The sequence below is a fragment of the Plasmodium vinckei genome (genome assembly GCF_900681995.1).
Source record: "Plasmodium vinckei vinckei genome assembly, chromosome: PVVCY_03".
Lineage (NCBI taxonomy): Eukaryota > Apicomplexa > Aconoidasida > Haemosporida > Plasmodiidae > Plasmodium > Plasmodium vinckei.
The window spans coordinates 341,249-364,092 of record NC_051295.1 but is presented as its reverse complement, the minus strand read 5'-3'; the positions used below and the strand labels follow the sequence as shown (position 1 = coordinate 364,092).

At 22.5% G+C, this 22,844-nt stretch overlaps 2 protein-coding genes across 2 annotated transcripts; one reads left to right on the top strand and one right to left on the bottom strand.

Annotated features, from left to right (window-relative positions):
* Window positions 1-102: 102 nt before the first annotated feature.
* On the bottom strand, window positions 103-11,364 carry PVVCY_0301030 (conserved Plasmodium protein, unknown function; the record flags this gene model as incomplete). The annotated part of the gene is made up of 1 exon (XM_008628313.2): window positions 103-11,364. The coding sequence occupies one exon, from the start codon at window positions 11,362-11,364 to the stop codon at window positions 103-105; it is 11,262 nt and encodes a 3,753-aa protein (XP_008626535.2).
* Window positions 11,365-12,881: 1,517 nt separating this feature from the next.
* On the top strand, window positions 12,882-22,586 carry PVVCY_0301020 (conserved Plasmodium protein, unknown function; the record flags this gene model as incomplete). Its single annotated transcript, XM_008628312.2, has 3 exons — window positions 12,882-17,618; window positions 17,726-21,937; window positions 22,065-22,586. The coding sequence occupies 3 exons, from the start codon at window positions 12,882-12,884 to the stop codon at window positions 22,584-22,586; spliced, it is 9,471 nt and encodes a 3,156-aa protein (XP_008626534.2).
* Window positions 22,587-22,844: the final 258 nt, after the last annotated feature.

Sequence of the window (22,844 nt, the reverse complement as noted above, 5' to 3'; positions counted from 1 at the left end):
GTATAAAAAAAATGTAAAAAAAAAAACAATAAAATAATAGTGAAAAAGGGAGGGTGTAAACTGTGGCGTACACATTTGGGCTGCTTGCCTTTATGATTATTTTCAAATGTAAGTTTGTTCACTAAGTGTAACTTTGTATGTTATTTCTTCTAGATAGATTTTGAACTTCTTTAAAAATTCGTTTATGTTTTGAAATTCCACAATGTGATTTAAAAATGGTATTTTATTGAGAACATCATTAAATGTTATATATATTTCATCAAAAAATTTTGCTAAAATATCGACAGAAGATTTTTTAAAATTTTCATGATCATATATGGAGGAATCTAAGATTATACAACTAATATCATAATTTCGTGATGCTGCATCTGAAGTATATTCAAAATAGAATTCTGCTCTAGATAATAATTCTTTTAATAAAGTTATCAAGGAATAATTATTAATATATTCTAATTTTCCATATCTATCTTTTAAAAAATATCCAATATTATTTTTTTCATTATAACTCGGTTCTTCATTATAAAAAAAGAAAGAACTATTATTTTTATCTCCGTTTATCCACATTGTAAATAGATAATAAATAATAATAGAAATTTCATGTTCTTCTAAATTTGATGCTTTTTTATGTTTTAGATTATTGTGAATTTTTAAATATACATTTATTAATGCTTTATATTCTACTTTATGATTTAAAAGGAGGTTTGATATCCATGTTATATAGAAACAATAATTATGATGACTTAAAACGATTACTTCAGGATAGTTTGCTTTTCTTCCTCTTCCCGTATTCCCTAAAGTATCTCTTCCTTCATTAAAGCAATAGTTGACATTGTAGAGGTAGTATAATGCTTTTCTGCCTTCTTTATCTATCGAAGTAGTATCACCTGATGTTAATTTTCTTTTTAAGGCATCGACACCATTTGATTCAGTGTCAGTGTTATTATACATGTTTTCACTATCGGACAAATCACTAGTTCTATCATTTTTTTTATCTTGCTTAGTTTGTTTATTTTTGTTTTTATCGTCTTTTATTCCACCTTCTTCTACATTATAATTATCTGTGTAGTCATGATATGAATAGACACTCCTTAGTTGGTTATTTACCATTTTAGAGATTAAAGAAAAGGGGGATAATTTTGAAAAAATAATTTTATCTTGATTTCCTTTATACTCGTATGATTCATTTATTAGTATGACATTCATTTGTGGGTCTAAATAAATTAAAGGTATGCAATTTAAAAAATAGATTAATTTCATTTGTTCATGATATTTTTGAGACTTGATATAATCAATTTTCTTTTTTAAAAGAAGTCTTATTTTTTTGATTTCAAAGAGGTTATTCATGAACTTGTGTAATTTTAAAACGACTAATAAATATAATGAAATATTGAAACTTTGATCATATAGTTTTAGTATATCACCAATATAATTGATAATAAAATGAACGTTTTCAAAACATATGGTTAAAGAGAATGCAAAATCTAATAATCTTTCAAAACAAAAAGAATATTTTGAAAAATAAAAAGAATTGCATTTTGGATCTCGTTTTAACATTGCATTTACTGTAGAAAAACAATTATTATTTAGCTTGTCTATTTTTTCTTTCTTTTTATCACATAATATTATTAGTCTTAGCAAATTAAATGATGGTAAGAAATTTTTAAATAAAAAGTTACTCTTGAAAAAAATGTTATTTTTTAAATCTTCTTTTGTATATATATTTGTTTGTATAATAACTAGATATTCTTTAAATGTATCTATGATATCAATTATTCTTGATATATTGATTTTGGAATTTATATTTTTCATTTTTTTATTGTAGTCTTGAACTATATCATCTACATATTCATATTTATTTCGACATAAATAATCATACATATTTGCAAAAGATTTATTAACTACATCTATTTCTTCATTATTAATATTGTTGAAATGTTCTAGAACCTTTTGTGCATCTTCTTTAGTTCCATTCATAAGGATATCAAAATAATTTTTTAAAAAAGCCCAATCACAAAATTTAAAAACATAAAATACAAATAAGTTAACAATTTCGTAAAATAACATTTTCTGATAATTTAATGAAGTTCTAAATTTTTTTATATCTTTTAAATTTAAATAATAATTATTATGATTAGATATGTAGTCATCTTTTAATTTAAAAAGACATTTATTGTTTGAAAATAAAACTTTAATACTATTTGAAAATGTATCATCATATGCTATTGTTTTATCTACTAAATAATAATTTTTTAAAACTTCTTTTTTTAAATAGCAATTAATATTTAATATATCTTGTATTGTTGAATATTTACTATTACCTGCAACTCTAACTGTTTCATCATTAATGAAGTCATCACTATTATTTGTTTTGGTGCCACCTCTTCGACCTGCCTCTAATCTGTTATATCCTCCATTTTTTGATTTAACTTCAGTATTTGATCCATATATTTCACCATTTGCATAACTAATTGGTATCATATTTTGTAGATCGTTTTTATTTTGTTTTTTTTTAAAATAAAAAATTTTTTGAATAAAAAATATTTTGGCTTTCATGCAATTGTCAATATATTCTAATCTATTTTTTAAACTAGGATAGGAAATAATACGAAATAGATATTTGTAAATACTACAAAATATTTCTTTTGTTTCATTATTATATAATGGATTTTTTGTTAAATTATTATTATCTACAAAATTATTTTCAAAAAGATAGTTATTTCTAGCTAGCTCATTTAATAGCATATGTTTATTTATATTTATTCCTTGTTCATAATTTTTATGTTGACTAGCCATTTTAGCAGAAGAATGAGATGGATCCCCAAATTTATTATCCGAAATTTTATCATGTTCTTTATCAAATTGTTTTTCTTTTGTTATGTAGGATTCATTTATTTTTGGCTTTTCCAAATTTTCGACTTTTCGAGTGGGGTTGTTATTGTTGCTATGAGCTTCTTTTGACTCTTCTTCTTTATTTGTTTGTTTTTCTTTTTTTAAATCAACCATTTTTGAAATAGATTTTAGAGATGTTATATGATTTGGTGATAAGTCCCACTTTCTAAATGCCTTTCTTGAAAAAAATATAACAATGTCTTGATACTTTAACTCTTTAAAATAATAAATATATGCATCCTTAATATTCATCTCGTTGAACTTAACATAAAAATATAAATATGGTGATATTGTAAAATCAAAAATAGAACAAGGAAATTCATTTTTACATTTATACAAAATTAAATTAAAAATAAAAAAATGGAAATTGATATCATTTGAATATTCTAATAACGTTATTAAGAATCTTTTTATTTTATTTTTTTTTCTTTCATCATGTTTAAATAAATATTTCAAATAATTTACATGTACAATCTTGTCTACTGGTAAAAAGCAAGATGTATATAACTCATAAAAATGTTTATTATATTTTATACCAATATTTGAAATAATTGCTTCGTTATTTTGTGTTCCCATTTTATTATCTATATGTCCATTGGTAGTACTAAATAACATACTCTCATAATTATATGCATTAATATTTTTATCGATATAATGACCTTTTCTTAATCCTCTATTATTTTCATTTGGATTAGTTTTGTTTCCATCTTTTTCATCACTTGATAATGCTTTATAATAAGAATCGATATAAAATGATATCAATGTACTAGCACATCTATAATAATCTGCTTTATATAATAAAATAACTAATTTAAATATATTTATATTTACAAGAGAATCTTTTAAATTTGCATTTATAAAATGTTCTGCTCTTTTTTCAGATGCAAGGAATTCATCATATTTAGTATCATAGCGTCCATCATTTTTATAATATTCAAAGCTGTCTTTAATTTTCATTTTTTTTTTTAAAAATACTTCTTCTTCTATCTTTTTTATTAAAAATAATGCAAGGAATTCAGTTTTGTGTATTATATATCCTTGAAAAAAATCCACAGGTATATATTTCCCTGATTTGATCAGATGAAATAAACATTGTTTTAAAATTTCTCTATAAGTTTTACTCATATAAACTTTTAAAAAGTTACACTTTGTTAGTAAGTCAAATAAGCTACTGGGTAAATATAAAAAATTATTTTTTTTTTTTTCAACATTTTTTTTTTTAATAATTTTTTTACATCTATAATAATCACAAATAATGATTGAATATATTAATAAATATTCTATACTAAAATTAATAAAATTTAAAACAGAATAAAATTCATTTATTTCATTAACCATTATGACTGTGTAATCATAATAGATATTAATGATTGATACATCTGTAACTCCTCTCATTTTATTTGCATAATCTTTTTTTCTTTTTAATAAGTTAGTTAATACTATACTCACACATATACTTAAACATTTTAATTTTTCAATTAAATTAAGACAACAATCTAAAGGAATAACTCCCTTAAGTATTAATATATCATTACTTTCGTATATGTTTCTCTTTCTTTTTTTATTTCCTTTTTTTGTAAAATTAACTATATAATCATCATTTATTCTAACAACACAATAATCCTTCATACTATAAAAGCTTTCTTCGATGTCATCATCTTTGTCATTACAAATAATTGAAATACCATTTTTATAAAAATTTTTAGCATTTTTTTCTCCGATTTTTTGAAACTTCATACCTTTTGAAGAGGATCTATATTTACTACTTTGTTCTGTATAACTGTCATCATATTTACTTTCTTTTTTTTCATTACTATGATTTAAAAATTTGAAAAATTGTGTATCCCTATATTTTTCATAACTAAATATATTTATAAACATAACTGGTTTAAGTAATCGACTAAGTAATAATAAGAGACCTCTTGAAATTATGTGTAATGAACTATTATACATATTTACATTTTTTAAAAATAAAATATCAAAATTTTTATTTGTTAAATATTCAAATGCAAAATTTCCACTTTTATTTTTCTCTGATGTTAATAATTTATCTCTTGTATTTTTTTTCTGATACATATTATACAAATTAGTATATCCAGCATCGGAATGAACATTTTTTCTATTTATACCATCACTGGTTCCTTGATACTTAGATTCAATCGAATTTATATTTCCTTTATTTCCATTTTTTGTCATTTCATTATCTAATTCATTTATATTATCATTAAATAAATGGTTTATACCTTTGACTTTTCTTGTTTTTATTTCTAATTCCATTGCTTTTTGTAATTTACCTTGTTTTATAATATAATCTGCATTATTATCAAGAAACCCAAATTTAAAAGGTGTTCTTTTGTATATCCTATTTAAAATATCATAATCAATATGCCCATTATCTATATCATAATTTCCTTCTTTTAATTTAAAATTTATATTATTTGAATAGTTGAAACTACTCATATCATTTCTGTTGAATGGCTGTTTATAATTTAGTGGTTTATCATTGTTACTAAAATTTTGGCTAAATGCAAAAGTGTGATTACGTAGATTTTTTCCTTGTATTGGGTGATTTAAATTATTGTCATATCCTTTTGAAGAACCCCAATAATATGCAGCTTGTGATTCATCCACTTTATTACTTGATCGATTGTTGGAATGTCTACCTGAAATGTTTGAATTACCAGAACCCGCAACATTGTGAATATTATTAAAACACATTATTTCATATTTATGGACATGATTTAAAAGAAGACACCAAATAATAAACAAAAATTCTTCACTGGTTGACATTTGTATTATTTGATTTATAAAATATTCATAAATTAATTCATATTCATTTTTTTTTTTCAAAAAAACTGACATTGAATTTGATGTGCTATCATCTTCACCTGTTGTTATATTACTATCATCTAAGTTTTTATTAAAAGGGATGTTTCCATTTTTCTCTCTTTCTTTAACATATGCTAGAACTTGTTTTTCTAATACTTGGGTTGGGAAATTATTTCCTTCTGGATTTGCATTTTCATTAGCTATCATAGCTTCTTTAACTTTTAATTCACTAATAAATATATCTTTAATATTTCTATTTTCAAACGATATTCTATATGGTAAATAATTATTTATCATTTTTTCGATTTTTTGAACTTTTGTATTTCTACTTATATAATATATACTTTTATTTGTTATTATTAATACATCATAATATTCTTGATATTCACTAACTGTATTTTCACTTAAATAAAAAGGAGGAATATTTTTCAAACTATCTTTATGTTCGATACCAGGTCTAGCATTGGGTTTGAAAAGTAAATTATCATTAATAATTAAATTACTTTTATTTGGCATGAAATTATTTTGACTGTTTAAATAATATGGCATATTTTTTTTTGTACTATCATAATAATACATTGGCATTCCATTTCTTTCATTTTTTAAAAAATTCATATTATTAGGTGGGATTGAAGATGGGGGTTGTGTGTAATTATTCATCAGATTATTTGGTATTGGATTGTGAGGCATTCCTAAATTTGGGGTAGTCCCAGTGATGGGGGGGATATTTCCAATTCTACCTACACCTGGTATTTCATTCATATTATTATATTTTGTTTTATCCATATACAAATCTTTTATAGCATTATTTTTTTGTGTTGTTTCAAAAAATTCATGAAAATAATAATTTTTTTTTTTATACATAATACCAATAATTTCCTCATTTATTATATATTCATTTATATTTTTAAAAATAAATTTACTTTTTGGTGAGTTACTTGAATGGCTAGTGTTCAGAATACTTCCATTTTCATCTGAACTGGTCAGCAATTTTAATTTATAATAAACTTGTTCTTTTTCTTTATTTTGTTTATTACCTGATGATGTTTGTTTATTTGTTTCATCATTTTTATCTTTATTTTCATTTTCTGGATCAAAATACCCATGAGCATCTTCCCAATCTATGTCATCATCTCTATTTCCTTGTTTGTGTATTTTTTTATTAATATTTTTTTTTTTTTCATTTTCGCTGTTTTTATGATTTATTTCCTGACCGTTCATAATATTATCGCCCATAAACTTAAAAGGTGGAGGTTGTGAAAATCCAAAGTTGTTTGGTTTGTCAAACATACCACGCCCTTTCATGTTAATTTCGTCAGGTCTTTTTGTCGTATTCCATTCATTCTTTCCGTGAGTTTCAGAGGGGCCTGCATTTTCGTTAGGAGTTTTTTTTTTTTTTCCTTTTGTAACTTTTTTTAAAACAATAAATAAATTTTTTAATTGGTGTGTAAATATAACCTGAGATTGATTTTCATTAATTTTAAGCCCTTTTTTATGAGGGTAATTTTGAAAATCTTTCAATACAACTTTAAAACTGTTACTTTCTATATTTTTAATAAGAGAGATATAATATATATTTAAATTATTATCAATCATTTTTAAAAATATATTATTTCTTTCATAAACATAATTAATATGGATATCGATTATTTCGAGTTTATTAAGTATTGCTTGATCCATATTTGATGGATACATAAATTTATTAATATTATTATTTTTATTTTTTAAATTTGGATTTCCTGTTATATCATTATTTATTCCTGGTCTGTTTTGCAAATTTATATTTCCATAGCTAGCGAAATTATTAGTAGCGCTAAAGTTTTTATCACCAAATTGTGTATTAACATTATGGGGTGCACTATTAGCATCTACAAACTCATCTGAATTTCCAATACCATTTATATTAGCATTTAATGGATAAAAACTTCGATCATTCGAAATTTTCATATTATTATTGGAATTAGAGTTCATATATATATCATATTGTGAAGCTTTTGTGTCATCAACAAAAAATATATTCCCCGTTTCACGTACTAAATCACTTTTACTAAATATGATAGTCTCAGAAGTATAATTTTTATTTTTACTAGAAGCGCTTGATAATAGTTTTATATACAAATCACTGTTTTCATATAATACGTACAATATTGATCTTTCACTATCTATTAATATTTTTTTAACTTTATTTTTATTAAAATAAAAGTAAGGTATAAAATATGGGGTTACAACATTTTTTAAATAAAATTTTATAGGAAATTGTTGAACATCATCACAATATATATTTTTATTATATTGATATAAATATAGTTCATCTTCTTTTCTTTTTCGTAGTTGACTATCGGAATAGTGTTTATCATCTTCATCAATGAAACTGCTTCGAGTATTATTTGGAGGTGCACTTTCATCGTCACTAATGATAGATCCATTGGAAGTTGTCTTGTGTGTTGAACCACGTCTACGAGAATTACTAAAATGTTGTCTATATCTATGTCTATCCGTTTTTATTAATCCATCATCATCTTCATCTCGATCCGAATAATATTCTAAATTTCTATTATTCGAAAAGAATGTATCATTTACTTTATTTACTAATATAGATAATGTATTAATTATTATATGTTTAAAAATGTTAAGAGGTTTTAAAATATCTTCTTTTTCGTATACAAATTCAACTACGTTTCCATCATCCTGTACTAAAAATATACGCTCACTTTTTTCATGAGATTTTATATATTCATATATTTTTTTCGATCCTTTTGGTAGTTTAAATAAAAGAAATAAATAAATATTAAAATAAAATGGATATATATTTTGATAGATTAATCGTTCCCCTAAAGAAATATTATAATCTTCTTCACAGTTGAAATATAAATGAATATTAAAAAAATAAAAAGTTTGCTCTGTAATTAACATTAGATAGTAATTTTTTATAGAATTATAGAACGAATCTAATGGGATGAGATTGTTTAGGAAAACTATATCAATACACTCAATTGGTGAGTCTATAGTTATAGTCAACATTTTACTATTTATATTATTTAAATTGTATAAATGTAAATAGTGTGTTTCATCATATACTTCATAAAACCATAAAATATTTATTTTTTCAATAATTCCTTTTTTTTTATAAGCAAAATTTGGCCAATTGATTTGAGTAGTATCATTTAAACTTCTAGCTTGTTCATGTTTTATTTCTTTATATCCTTTGAATAATTTATCGAATGGATTTATTAATTCTTTACAATATACATTAAATAATATATCATTATTTTTTACACAATTAAATAGGTAATTTATTTTATATATATTATTATAGAATAATATATTTTTTTTGCTATTAGTAAATACTACATTTTCATCGTTTAAAATTATTTTACAAACTCTTAAAAATAAATTAAAATCACAAGATAAATTTAATTGTTCATTTTTTTTTTTTTCTGTATGTCCACTTTTTTTATTATCACTACTTTTTCCTTTAATTGTTCCATCATATGTATCTAACACATTTTCAGCAACATTTTCAAATAGTTCTGATAATTTTTGTGTAATATCAAATTTAGAATCAGCAACCCCATCATTCCCTTCTTTATATAAATCAGATATACAAAATAAGGAATCTTCAATAAGATTTAATTTTCTTTCAACTGAACTTAAATATTCACTAGATTTTATTTCAGACAATAATATTTTATATTTATTATATATATAATTTAAATTCATTGCTTTTCTTTTTTCTAATTTTGTTACTTCATACATTTTATTATAATTTTTTTTTATCTCTGTAAATTCTTCTTCTGCATTTCCTACAAATAAATCATTTTTATCTTTTATAAAACAATATTTTTCATTTTCTCTTATATCGTACAATTTTCCTCCTATAATATTTGCTTTTGTAGGATCTATTTCATTTATTTTTTCAATTTTATGTTGTCTATGTAATTTATGACTATCTATAGGTTCTCCTTTTTCATCTTTTTTTTCTTTATGTATTTGTGTAAAATTATCGTCATTATAATAAACATCAACTTTATTTTTTTCTTGAACATTTAAAATAGTTTTAATAATTTTTTGATTATTATCAAATTGTTTATCTTTATTTTCTTGTTTAGTTTTTATATCATCTCTTAATGTACCTGACTTTTTCATATCCATTTCATTAGCATTGAATATCATATTTAACAATATTTCACTTTTTTTATTAATTTTTTTTGCTTGTCCTTTCATATCATGTTTTTTACTATCCTTATTTGATATCGATTTTTTATAACCTCTTTTTGAATGTTTATAACTTGACTTCGATTCCATTTCACTATATATACTTGTACCCCTTCGATCGCTATCATAACTACGACTATACTGGCTGTCTCTACTGCTACTACTATAACTACGACTAGATCGTATACTATCACTTATATCATCTTCAGAATATTTCCTACTATATGTCTCTGTACTTTTTTTATATTCGGATCTTTGGTGTCCATCATACATAGACTCATCTATATTATCACTTGAATCTCTTTCACTTTCAGATGCATTTGGGGGTCTTGAAAATAATGAATCATTCACTGGTTGATCATTAAATATAGACATATCACAATTATTTTCTACATTATTATTTGTAGTATATCGTTCTTCATTTCTTCTTCGATTTTTTTTTTCTGCTGTAAAGAAGTTTTCGTCGGACGATGATTTTATTTCATTTTCTTCGCCTTTATTTTTTGTAAAATATTTTCTATATTTTTTCATTGCCATTTTTTTTTTCAGTTTTTTCTTTTTGCGCTCTTGTTGAGCTATAATTTCGTTCACTTCGCTAGCTTCTTCGGCTTCAACAGCTTCGCTAACTTCTTCAGCTTCAACAGCTTCGCTAGCTTCTTCAGCTTCAACAGCTTCGCTAGCTTGACTAGCTTCACTTCGTCCGGTTCGTTCGGTCCTTTCGCTTCTTTCGCTTCTTTCACTTCGTCCGGTCCTTTCACTTCTGTCTGTTCTTCCAGTCCTTTCGCTAATTCCACTTCGTCCCGTTCTTTCACTAAATTCGCTTCTTTCATTTCGTCCAGTTCGTTCGCTAAATTCGCTTCTTTCACTTCTTCCACTTCTTCCGGTTCTTTCAGACCTTTCAGACCTTTCCGATCTTCCAGTCCTTTCGCTAACTTCACTTCTTCCCGTTCGTTCGGTTCTCCCCGTTCTTTCTGTATACTCTCGGTCGCTCTCGTCCTGCCTCGGAGAGACACTTTCATCGTAGCTGTTGCTCCTCCTGCTGAGTTCAGCATCGGAGTCGCGACTTCTTTCTGTTTTAGATTCTTCTTCAGTATGACTTACACTTCTTCGACTTATGCTTTCACGACTTATACTTTCTCGGCTTGGACTTCTGCGACTTGCACTATCATCACTATGCCGACTGTCACTACGTCGACTGTCACTACGTCTGCTGTCACTACGTCGACTGTCACTACGTCTGCTGTCACTACGTCTGCTGTCGCTACGTCTGCTATCGCTACGTCTGCTATCACTACGTCGGCTGTCGCTATATTGGTCGCTTAAACGATCTCGATCGGATTCTTCATTTTTTTTTTTTGAATTTACTTCATCATTTTCATATTCATTGCTAACACTACTTTCTGGGTCAAATTGAGAATCCCCTTCATCCATGATATTTGAAAATGAATTTTTGTATTATTTATTTTAAAAATATGATCGAAAGCATCTATGTATAACTATCAAATATATTTAAATATAATTAATATTGTTTGAGTTTTATATTATATATTTTAATATGATTGATAAAAGATATATGACTTGAATAGATTGAGAAGGTCAAAAACTCGCACACACACGATGGGCATATATTTATAACAAACCCTCAAATATATGATAAAACGCGAACAAGCTTTAAACTATATATTGCTCGCATATATATACGTACATACATATATGGAGTTATATACATGTACGAAGTTGTATGGGCAAAGAATATTTTGTACTTGTGATTTGTTGAATAACCTGACTATGCCCTTTTGTCACAATATTTAAACGGTAATATAATACCAAACTGATTTTTCTTCGTTTTGCTAAACAGGCATACTCATCGTTTGTATAAACAGATACAAATATTAATATAAAATATTTAAAAAAAAAAAATTAAAATGATAAACATATAAAGTAATAATAATAATGAAGTAAAACAAAGAAGGAACATAAAAAAAATGGAAAAGTAAGCAAAAAATGTAAAAGTAAACAAAAAATGAAAAATCCAAAATGAAAAATGCAAAATGAAAAAATAATGCCAGTAAATATTAACCGAGTATAATTATCTAAAATAATGGAAATACAAATCTTTGAAAAAAATTATAATTTAAAGAATAAATGATAAGCTAACAAAAAAAATACATTTAAATATAATAGTAAACAGAAGAAGAAACACATATGTATGGTGTGCTATTTTCAAATCCATATATATATTTTTTTTTTTAAAAATAAAAAAATAATAAGAGAGCGTTTTTTTTTTATTACTATATTATTGGCTATGCTTATTTTGTTTATTCGTAAATTTATAATAACAAACAATTATATATTAAAATAAATTATATATTTATAAAAATGTATTTTTTTTTTTATGATATACCTCTTTGAGGTTTTGAAAATATGTAACATAAAATCACATGAAGTAGTTTACCCCACACCTTAGTTTGTATAATTATGTATATATAATATATTTTTTTTTTTAATCACTTAACAAAGGATTGTTAAAATTCATTGTATTTACAAACAAATGTGAAGATATACATATAAACACTTTTTTATTTTTTTATTTATTTTTATATTTGCTTTGGCTTTATTCCTCAAGTCTGCCTAAGTTTCCTTTTTTTATTTTCCATAAAGTAAACCAAAGCATGTATATGTACTGCAAACAATTGTGTATAAACATGTTGGCACTTGAGAAAATGCGCTAACCAACCATTTTTAAGTACCCTTACAAATATATTATTATATTGAAGGGTCTGAAAAATAGTAAACATATATGTATATAAACAAATTCGTGGAAATAAAATATCCCGTAAAGGGCTCACACTGACAGTTTTTATAATTACAAATTAAGAAAGATTAGTAATATAATTCAAACTCATTAAAACGGTTCATATATTATATAAAAGAAAGTATAGTGCATCATGAAAAACCGATATTTGTCAAACAAAAAAATATACGACCTGATTAGTAGTGAAACATATGAAGGGCATGAAAATAATATTAAGGAAGCATTTGAATTTAGATATACAAATTTGTTAAACTATTTAAATAAAGATAATAATTATTATAATATAATATCTATAAAGCTTCAACATTTTATTAATGAGAATTTAAATTTTGGAAATTTAAAATCATATTTTTTTGGATTTTCTAAAGAGTTATTAGTACATAGTTTAAAAGTATATTATTATAATGAGCTAGCAGATAATGACAATTTAGTTTTAGAGTTGAATAAAACAAAATGTGATGATCAACGGAGTAAAAGTTCGATCGATTCAGGGATTATGGACAATGATTGTTATGCTAAAACAGATAAGGAGTTATTTAAAATATTAGAAGACAATATTAAACTTATAGATATGGAAAAATTACATTTAATTTACTTTGATGAATACTTTTATATATTTAAAAATATATTACATGTATTAAAAAGTTGTTACGTTTTTTATGCTTACACAAAATATAAAACAGATGATTTAGAATATGAGCAGAATTTAATTTATGACTTGTTTAATATAATTGAAAAAAAAATAAAAATTCAAAATTTTATACAAATATATTTTGATACTTATAGTGATACAAATAATTATTTCGAACTAATGAAAACAACATATACTGAAAATTATCCATGGTTATATAAATATATATTATTATTTTTAAATATTCAAATATATTGTATAAATATATTTTTTTTTCTACAACTAAGATTAAATATGTTGACAAAAAATAATTTTAAATCTCTTTTAAATATTTTTATATCAACCCCAAGTACTAACATACCTAATGAAATAATTTGCAATGATATAATTACTTACACATTAAAACAAAAAGAATATTCAATATTTTTTTTATTAGTTTCAGTAAATAATATAATAAAATTAGATGACATAAATAAATATATTAAATCTTCATTATCAAATAATTTATTTAAATTCTTTTTAATATATCAGAAAAATAAAAATTCGTCAAATAGTTATGAGCAGAATATACGCACACTTTCTACTTCCCTACCACACTTTCATGATATACTTACAAATTTTATATTTATTAATGACAACTTTGTATATAAGAAAATATTGGGAGACTTACTAGATGGTGCTCTTGTTGTTGACGATAGTGTAAGTATCGAAGATGAAGGAATGATGGAAGAAGATGATATACATAGTAATGGACAAGCAAATGGTCGATCTAGTAACTCTAAAAGGGATGAAGATAGTCTAAATAGAAATGATTATTCATTAGATAGAGATATAAATAAATATTTAGTAAAAAATATGAAAAAATATATTAAAAAAAAAGAATTTTTTAAAAATAATATTGATATAAGTTTATTTTTAAAAATATGTATATCTTTATTTACTGGAGAAGATTTTATTTTATTTGTTAATGATATAAAGAAAAGTTATAAAAATATAAAAACATGTTTAGATTATATAAAAGACGATAATATTCATCATGATGTATTTTCATTGAAGTATTTTTTTAATTCATATAATTATAAAAATACAGAACTAGTTATAAATAATATAGAAAGAAAAAAACATGTGTCACCATATATATCAGTTGAAAGTAAAAATATATTACTAGAAGTATCAACTCTTTTTTTTGCTTATGATTATTTAAAAACTTATGGAGAAACAAATAGAAATATGTCAAATATAATAAACCAATTGAATGATGAAGAAGATGAAAATGAAAAAGGAATGTTTCATCCAATTATATTATATAATGTAAATAAATTATTATTAGAATTTTTTGCAAATAAAATATGTAACTTTCCTATACACACTTTGATAATGTTTAATCATAATTTGTTGTCTATATATCGAATTTTAAATGTATTAATAGGGACTAGTGCTGACTTGATAAACTTTGAAGAGATTGAAAATAATTTAGAATCACTATCCAAGTTAAGTAACAACACAGATAATATAGTCACAATCTTAGAAGATACTTTATATTTTAAAATTACAAATATTTTAAAAACAAAAAATTTAGATATAAAAAATATATATATTACATATATAGAATATTATTACATTTTAATAGATTTTTATTGTAAATATTTATATAATAATTATGATCGAGGAAATAAGAAATTTTTTGGAAATAATAATTTTAATTTTTGCTTTTTTAAAAATATGATAATATTTTTTTGTAAGATGTTAAAAATTAATAAATGTTTTCCATTATTAATTGAGATCAAATTATTTAGTTATTTTAAATTACCTTATGGAATTCAAAATAGTTTTGTTAGTATATTTACATATTTATTTTTTTTGTCTTTAAAATATAAAGAGCTTCAATCATTTACTTATGAAATAGTTAAGACATTATTATTCCTTGTTAAAAAAGTGAATATAAATAAATTAAATACATATTTATTTCAGATATTTTCATATTCAGAACATAAAGAAATGGAAAGAAGAGAGATGGCCAAAAATGTAAACACAGATGTAGATAATAATATATTTAATTCAAATGTTTTTTTAGATAATGATTCTGAACATGATCAGAATAATAATGATACATTTGGAAATGCTCAAAATAATAATATGAATTATGTTAATTTTTCAAATTTTAAAATTGAAAAAGAATCTATGGATATAAAAGAAAATTTTAGAATAGATATATCATTTTTAAAAATATTTTTTTTAATTAATGATGTTAAAACAGTTAGATTACATAAAAATATTAATGATAATGAATCAGAACAAAATAAAAATGTGTATGGGAATAGTGAAAAACGGAATATTTCAAAATATAGTCATAAAAAAAGTTACACTGAAGAAGAGGGTGATAAAGATTTAAGTAAACTAAACAAAGATCAACTTAACACAAGCCAAGAAAATAAATATGAATACACCAGTTTTTATAATCCAAATTTGAACTCTTATGAAAAAACTGTAAATTCAAATCATGAGATCGAAGAAATAAGCTTTGAAGATATTTTTATTATTACTTTGATACATTTATGTGAAATTGATAATAATAAAATAAATTTTGTAACAGATTTATTAAGACTATATGAAGAAGAAAAAAAGAAAAATATATTTCCATGTACAGAAGGAATATTAAAATTGTTTAAAAAAGTTATTAACAAAAAAACTAGTATATCTTTTCATTCAAATATTTATAAATATTTTCAAACAAAAATAGAGCAAATATTAGATAGTATTAATATACTAGTTAAAAAATGGACAAAATGGACTTTTGAAAATTGTGATAATGCATTTAAAAGAGAAAAAAATATAGATATAAATAAATTAGTAAATTTATTTTTTATATCATTTTATAAATATTTAAAAAATTATTTTTTAATTATAAATGATTTTTTAAGTAATATTAAAATATATAATAGTAACAACACTTTTAATGAATTCTTCTTTTTCATTTTTTCAAAATATATAAATAAAGTATTTATAGATAACTTTTCATCTTCTTTTATATTCAAAATATCAAAGTTCACAATTTTAAATACAGCTTTATATATAGTTAATTATATGCTTAAAGTTTCTGAAAGTGTAAACATACACACTATTAAAGAGTTTTACACACGTTATAATAGTCAGAATAAATTTTATTTACAAAATGCAGGAGTAGAAAAAAGTCATATAAGAAATAATACCTCATTATTTTTATCTTATCCAGGTGATGGAAATGATAAAAATGGGAATATCCAACATGAACATACTTCCTATGATTTACAATTAAGTAAAAAAAATACAATAACTTTCAACAATTTTGTTAATAATATAATTATAAATCATAAAAATTTACTTAACAAACCAGAATTATATTTACATAAAAAAATAAATATTTTTCAATTATTTATGACAAATGAAAATGAATATTTCTCTACTAACACTGCAATGAGTCATGTTACTGATATGTTATGCATGCAAAAGGAGTCAGTAGCTAGTCAATTTAATTTTCCACAGTATAGAGATAATTATGATAGTATTGAAAAGTTTGAAAAAAGATATTCAAGTAATATTAATTCGGAATATGATAATCGATCGAATAGTGCTGAAAATTCATTTCAAAGATCACCTATAAATTTTAACATGAACAGTAATGATTTTTTGGAAAATGAAAATATGTCTAATAAATATAAAAATTATGATAGAACTCGTTTTGAAAGTAATGGATTTTTAGAAGATAATTCTTTAAATATGATACCCCAAAATACAATAAATTATAATATAATATTTCTAAATTTTTTTTCTCATATAATAAATATATTGGAAATTATTTTTCAAAATAATTATGTTTTTTTTTTGAGTGATTTTTTGCTTGTACAATATGAACAGTCAGAAAAAAATAATAAAATATTCAAATATCGCCTGAACATTTCAGATAATTATTACTCTAATATGAATTTTTTTATTAACAGTTATAACATTAATTATTATAAAAATAAGGACATAGATTTTGAAAATCCAAAGTATAAAAACTATCAAAAATTAAATGAACAAATAATTAATCGAGTATTATTAATGTATTCCCTTATATTGGAAGTGTGTTATCGTTTTAAATTTATTAAAGAAATAAATAGCATATCAACAAATATAGCTAACCAAATATTTGCACTCTTTGATACGTCACACCCAATAAATAACTTATTTTCCAAAGTCTCTCTAAATTCTCTTCCAAAGGTAAACCTCTTTTATTTTTCACTACATTTTACGTTTTCCTCATGTTTGTACACAATTTTTTTTTTTTAATTTTAATTCATGTTCTTTCTATTTAAATAATTTTACAGAATGACATGGTTAGTAAATCCTTAAACAACGACATTTTGAGTATTGAAAAAAAACATTCAAGTGAAAAACGAGAAATTTTGAGCATATCCTTATTTTATTTTTTTATGCATAATTACAAGAATATATACACATTATACGATAATTTGAATAAATATTTTCGTTCAAGCAATTTTAGTAGTATATATTTTATGTGTAAATATAGCAAAGGGTATTTTCCCTTACTATCAATTATAAGCATGTTCACAGGAAAAATAAAATTTTATTACAATAAAATAAAACAAGTTCAATGTAAAAATATGAAAATTGAATATACAAAAAGGATCTTGAAAATATTAAAATATTTATATTTTTTTATAAGAGATAACGATTTAATTGATATAACTATTTATGAGGAATTATTTGATTTGCTATTTTTTATAATAATAGAATATTTTGAGATAGGAAATAATAAAGAAGATATTTACAAAAGCTATGATATAAAATCGTGTGAATATAACAAGCTAAAAATTTTTAATTTATCTCTACATTTTATGAACGGCATATATTTAAACTTATTTAATGAGAAAAGTAAGAATGATGATGCAAATAAAAATAGTAGTATGTCTGAAAAGAAGCAAAGATTGTGGAAATATATAGATCTACATTTTAATAATTTTATAAATAAATTAAAAAGAAATAATTATATATTTATTAAATCGTATGAACATATGCCAGTATATGGTAAAAATGTAAAAAAAGAATTATATAACTATATGTACAATATTAATGTAATTAGTGAAATATTTGATCTAGTTATTAAAGGGTTATATACAGAAGAAATTAATATTTACAAAATTATAGTTCAAATATGTTATAACAGAAATATATGTAATATATTTTTTAATATTAATTATGTAAACTTAAATAATTTATTAAATTCTTATTACAAATTGTACAACAAAAAAATAGACACTGCTGATAATGTAAAGGATATTTTACGTAATAATAAAAATGTTTTAATTGAAAAACATGGATCTATAACTGATGATGTGTTAATTGAAAATATATTTCAAGTCTTTAGTGAAAAAAAATATGATTATAAATATATACTTAATTTGTATGAAAGTAAACCTGGAAATAATCAGAATGAAGAAAATTGCATTTTTGAAAGAAAAAATAATTCTTTATCAATTAAAAATGTGTTACAAAATAAAATGGAATTATTAGAAGATGATTATATAAGTAAAAGACTTTTTGAAAAAAAATCAGAAAAAAAATATGGTGAAAAAAATTTTGTTTTTGATATAAAAAATTATTGTTATTGCCTGAACGTTCAGAAAAATAATTTACAAAATAATACTAATATTCTTAATTTTCACACACAAAATAAAAACTTAATAAATGGAAATATGCATTGTAATAATGAAATAAATCATGATATTAATTTAAAAAATAAAATATATAAAAGTATATTAAAAAACATTGATGCAATATTTGAAAATACTAACTTAAAATCAGGTGAACTTAATACTACTAAAATAAAATTTGTTAAGGAAAACAATGGGGATAATAAAATGAGCAATTGGAATGAAATAATAGATAGAGTGCCAAATATTAAAGATAATAAATTTGAAAAAACTCAACGAAAAAAAAAAGATAAAAAAAAAACAACATACTATGAATATAGTGATCATATTTCTAAATCATTTATGTTTTCAAAATATTTTAAAAATGAAATAAAATGCATGAAATATATTAATATAACACAAAGTGTTTATGACAATAAAATACGGTTGTTACTATTTTTGTACAAATTCATTATTATATTAAAATATAAAAAATTATTTGAAAATGAAAATTATAAGAAGGAAGAAGAGTCTTATTTAAAAAAATCGAATACAAAACTAAATGTGCCTTTTGTTTTTTTTATATATGAAGTTATGGCAACATTTTTAGTGCCCTCTATTCAGATAAATAAAAATTCATTTTATTATATTTTGGTGTCAAATATTATGGTAAATTTATTTTTTATTATAAATATGCATTCATATGAGAAGAAGAAGAAAGACAATCCTTTGTCAAATGAAAATGAAAACAAAAACCCTTTTTCTAACAATAAAAATGTTGAAAATGCAATCCATTTTAATAATAAACAAAATGAAATAAATAATATTGGCAATAATGACAACCTATTTGATGATGAGTTTGAGAATAATTATTACTGTGACATATTTTTACATGAGCCATATTCTGCAAATATAAAAAATAATAACAACAACATTTTTTATGTCTTACATAGTATGGTTAATTATATCTTTGAAATGTATCGAAAGCAATTGAAGTGGCAATCACAAAGTGAAACAGGTAGTGATGCAGACAACAGCTCAGATGATAATAAAAGTAGTAGAACACAATATAAGGAAAAAAAAAAATCTGAGAGAAATTTAAATGAAAATACAAAAATGATATGTAATATGTCTTTATTTTTTTCTTTATTTATAAGATGTATAGTTATTCATTTACATTATTTCAAATTGCATAGCAAAAATTATTATTTTTTAAAAAATTTAAATGCACTATATGTCCCTAATTGTATATTAAAGCATATATATCCAGCTCAGAATTTTAACATAAACTTGTTTATAAACCTGTTAGAAGTATTTTATGTTTCTATCCGATTATACAACAATCATTTTGTAAAAATAAACAAAGGAAGACAGCTCGATGGTGATTTTAAATTTGATGAGGTAGAAGAAAAAAATAAAGAAGCTAACAAAAAGATGTCACACCATATAAAAAATAAACAATTAAGCATATATAATAATGAAGATAATATAGATGAAAACTTATTTAGTTTTAATATATATATTAAAACATTGAGAGAGATATTAACAGAATGTTATGAATCACATGACTTGTACATGCAAAATGAAGAAAATAATAAAATGTCATATTTTATGGAACATATATTATTATATTTTTTATATAATAGAATAAATACTATATATGAATTATTATATAGTTTTTATTTTAAATGTATAAAAGTTGAAAAAACAAAAATAATTGATATGGTTAATAAAAAAATATATAAAAATTTAGAAAATATATTATATGATCATGTTAATAAAATAAATACATTTTTATATAATAATCAATATTACTACTTTTATATTAATACACTAATTTTGTTGACATTAAATAGGCAGATATGTTTACATATTATTGAAACAGATATATTGACAAAATTTATATATGTGCCAGTAATTTATCATTCAATGTTTGACAATAACAAGAGCTTTAATTCGATCTATTATATATCAAATGGTGTATATATAAGAAATAAAAATCATATAACATTTTGTTCTTTAATTGTTTTGATCATAAAAATGTTATATATATATGCAAATGATTATAAAAATTTTGAGGAGAATGCTGAGTTTTTTTTCTCTGAAAATAAATCATATCATTTTTCAAACAAGTTAAAAAAAAATCAGTGGAATTCAGAAGGTAGTGAAATTGAGGATACACACACAAAAGAAGTACCATCAAGAACACAACATAATATACCTAACCAACCAAATGACATTATTAAAAAAAAAAATGATAAACATTTTGAAGGTGACAAGAAAAATGATGAAGACTTAGATGAAGGACGTTATACAAATAAAGAAGTTGTTTTTTTCTTAAGTTCTATATTTAATATAATTGGTAAATTGTCAGATAGAATAAATTTTATTTTTACAAAAATCGAGAAGATAAATTGTTTAGCAGCTTTAGAAGAATCATATTTATATGTTGAATTATTAACAAAGATTTCATATTATTGTAGTTTGTATAATATAAATGATTTTTTAATATCTCTTATGGATAAAGCAGTAGATCATCATTTGTTTTATATAAATAGAATTTTGGAAAAATTTATTTTTGAAAAAGAAATGATTATAGAGGCTTATAGTCAATATGAAGTATCTGCATCATCAAATTCACAAGATAGTATAGATCAAAAAAAAACAAAAAAAAATGAACTATCACTATTTACCCAAAGAATATTATATATTTGCTACAAAACTATACTTAACTATAATACTATATTATTAAATATAATACAGAATCAATATTTTACATATTCTTACTTTGTTATTCATTTTTATATATTAATACTAAAATCTACTCGGCTAGTTACAACAATTATTGAACATTTTGGAAAGAAAAACACGACCCTGATTCGAACCGTAAGTCCTTTTATTTTATAACATCGTGGAGGTTCTTACTCCTACATATGAGCCAATTCATATATACATGCTTATACACTCATAATATACGTACTTATGTGCATATTATTTTTCCTTCTCTTTGCAGGTCAAAACAAACAACGGAGTATCGCATGTGCCAATCTGCCTTGATATAATAAATACGATGAAAGAAAAAAAAAAAGAAAAAATATATTACACAAGAGGAGCTGGAGGAAAGACACCGAGTTCTTCTCAATACTTAAGTGATAATAATTCCAAAAGTGATGTATCAAATAATTCAGGAGAGATTATACAATATAATAAATCAATAGATGAATATATAAATACAAAACGTATATATAAAAATGACAATTTATTTAATTTTTTACCAGAAATAATACAATTAAAAACTTATTATAATATATTGAAAGAAATATTAGAGAGAAGTGCATTTCTTGGTGCTTTCCTTTTAGACAAGCTAAAAATATTATCCGAAGATACATGTTTAAAACAAATTTTAATTAGCAATGTGTGCTCATATTTAATTCACATAAATGCGACTCTATTGCCTTCCAACATATGCACAAACAGTTTTAAAAAAAAGTGCACCCTCATATATAACTACATCATGAACATGCACAAGAAGTAGTTTGTAAATTTTGTAAATTTTTTTAATTTTTTTATTTTATTTTGTAATTTTTTTTATTTTACTTCTTTTTTTCACATTTTTTATGAATTAAAAATGACTTTCATTGTTTTACGTGCTCGTTCTGTTTAAAATAAAAATTCGATGAAATTGACCAAAGCATAAAATGGGAAATGGAATACTAAACAAAACAAATAAATGAAAAATAAAAAGTGAAAAATGAAAAATAAAAAGTGAAAAATGAAAAATAAAAAGTGAAAA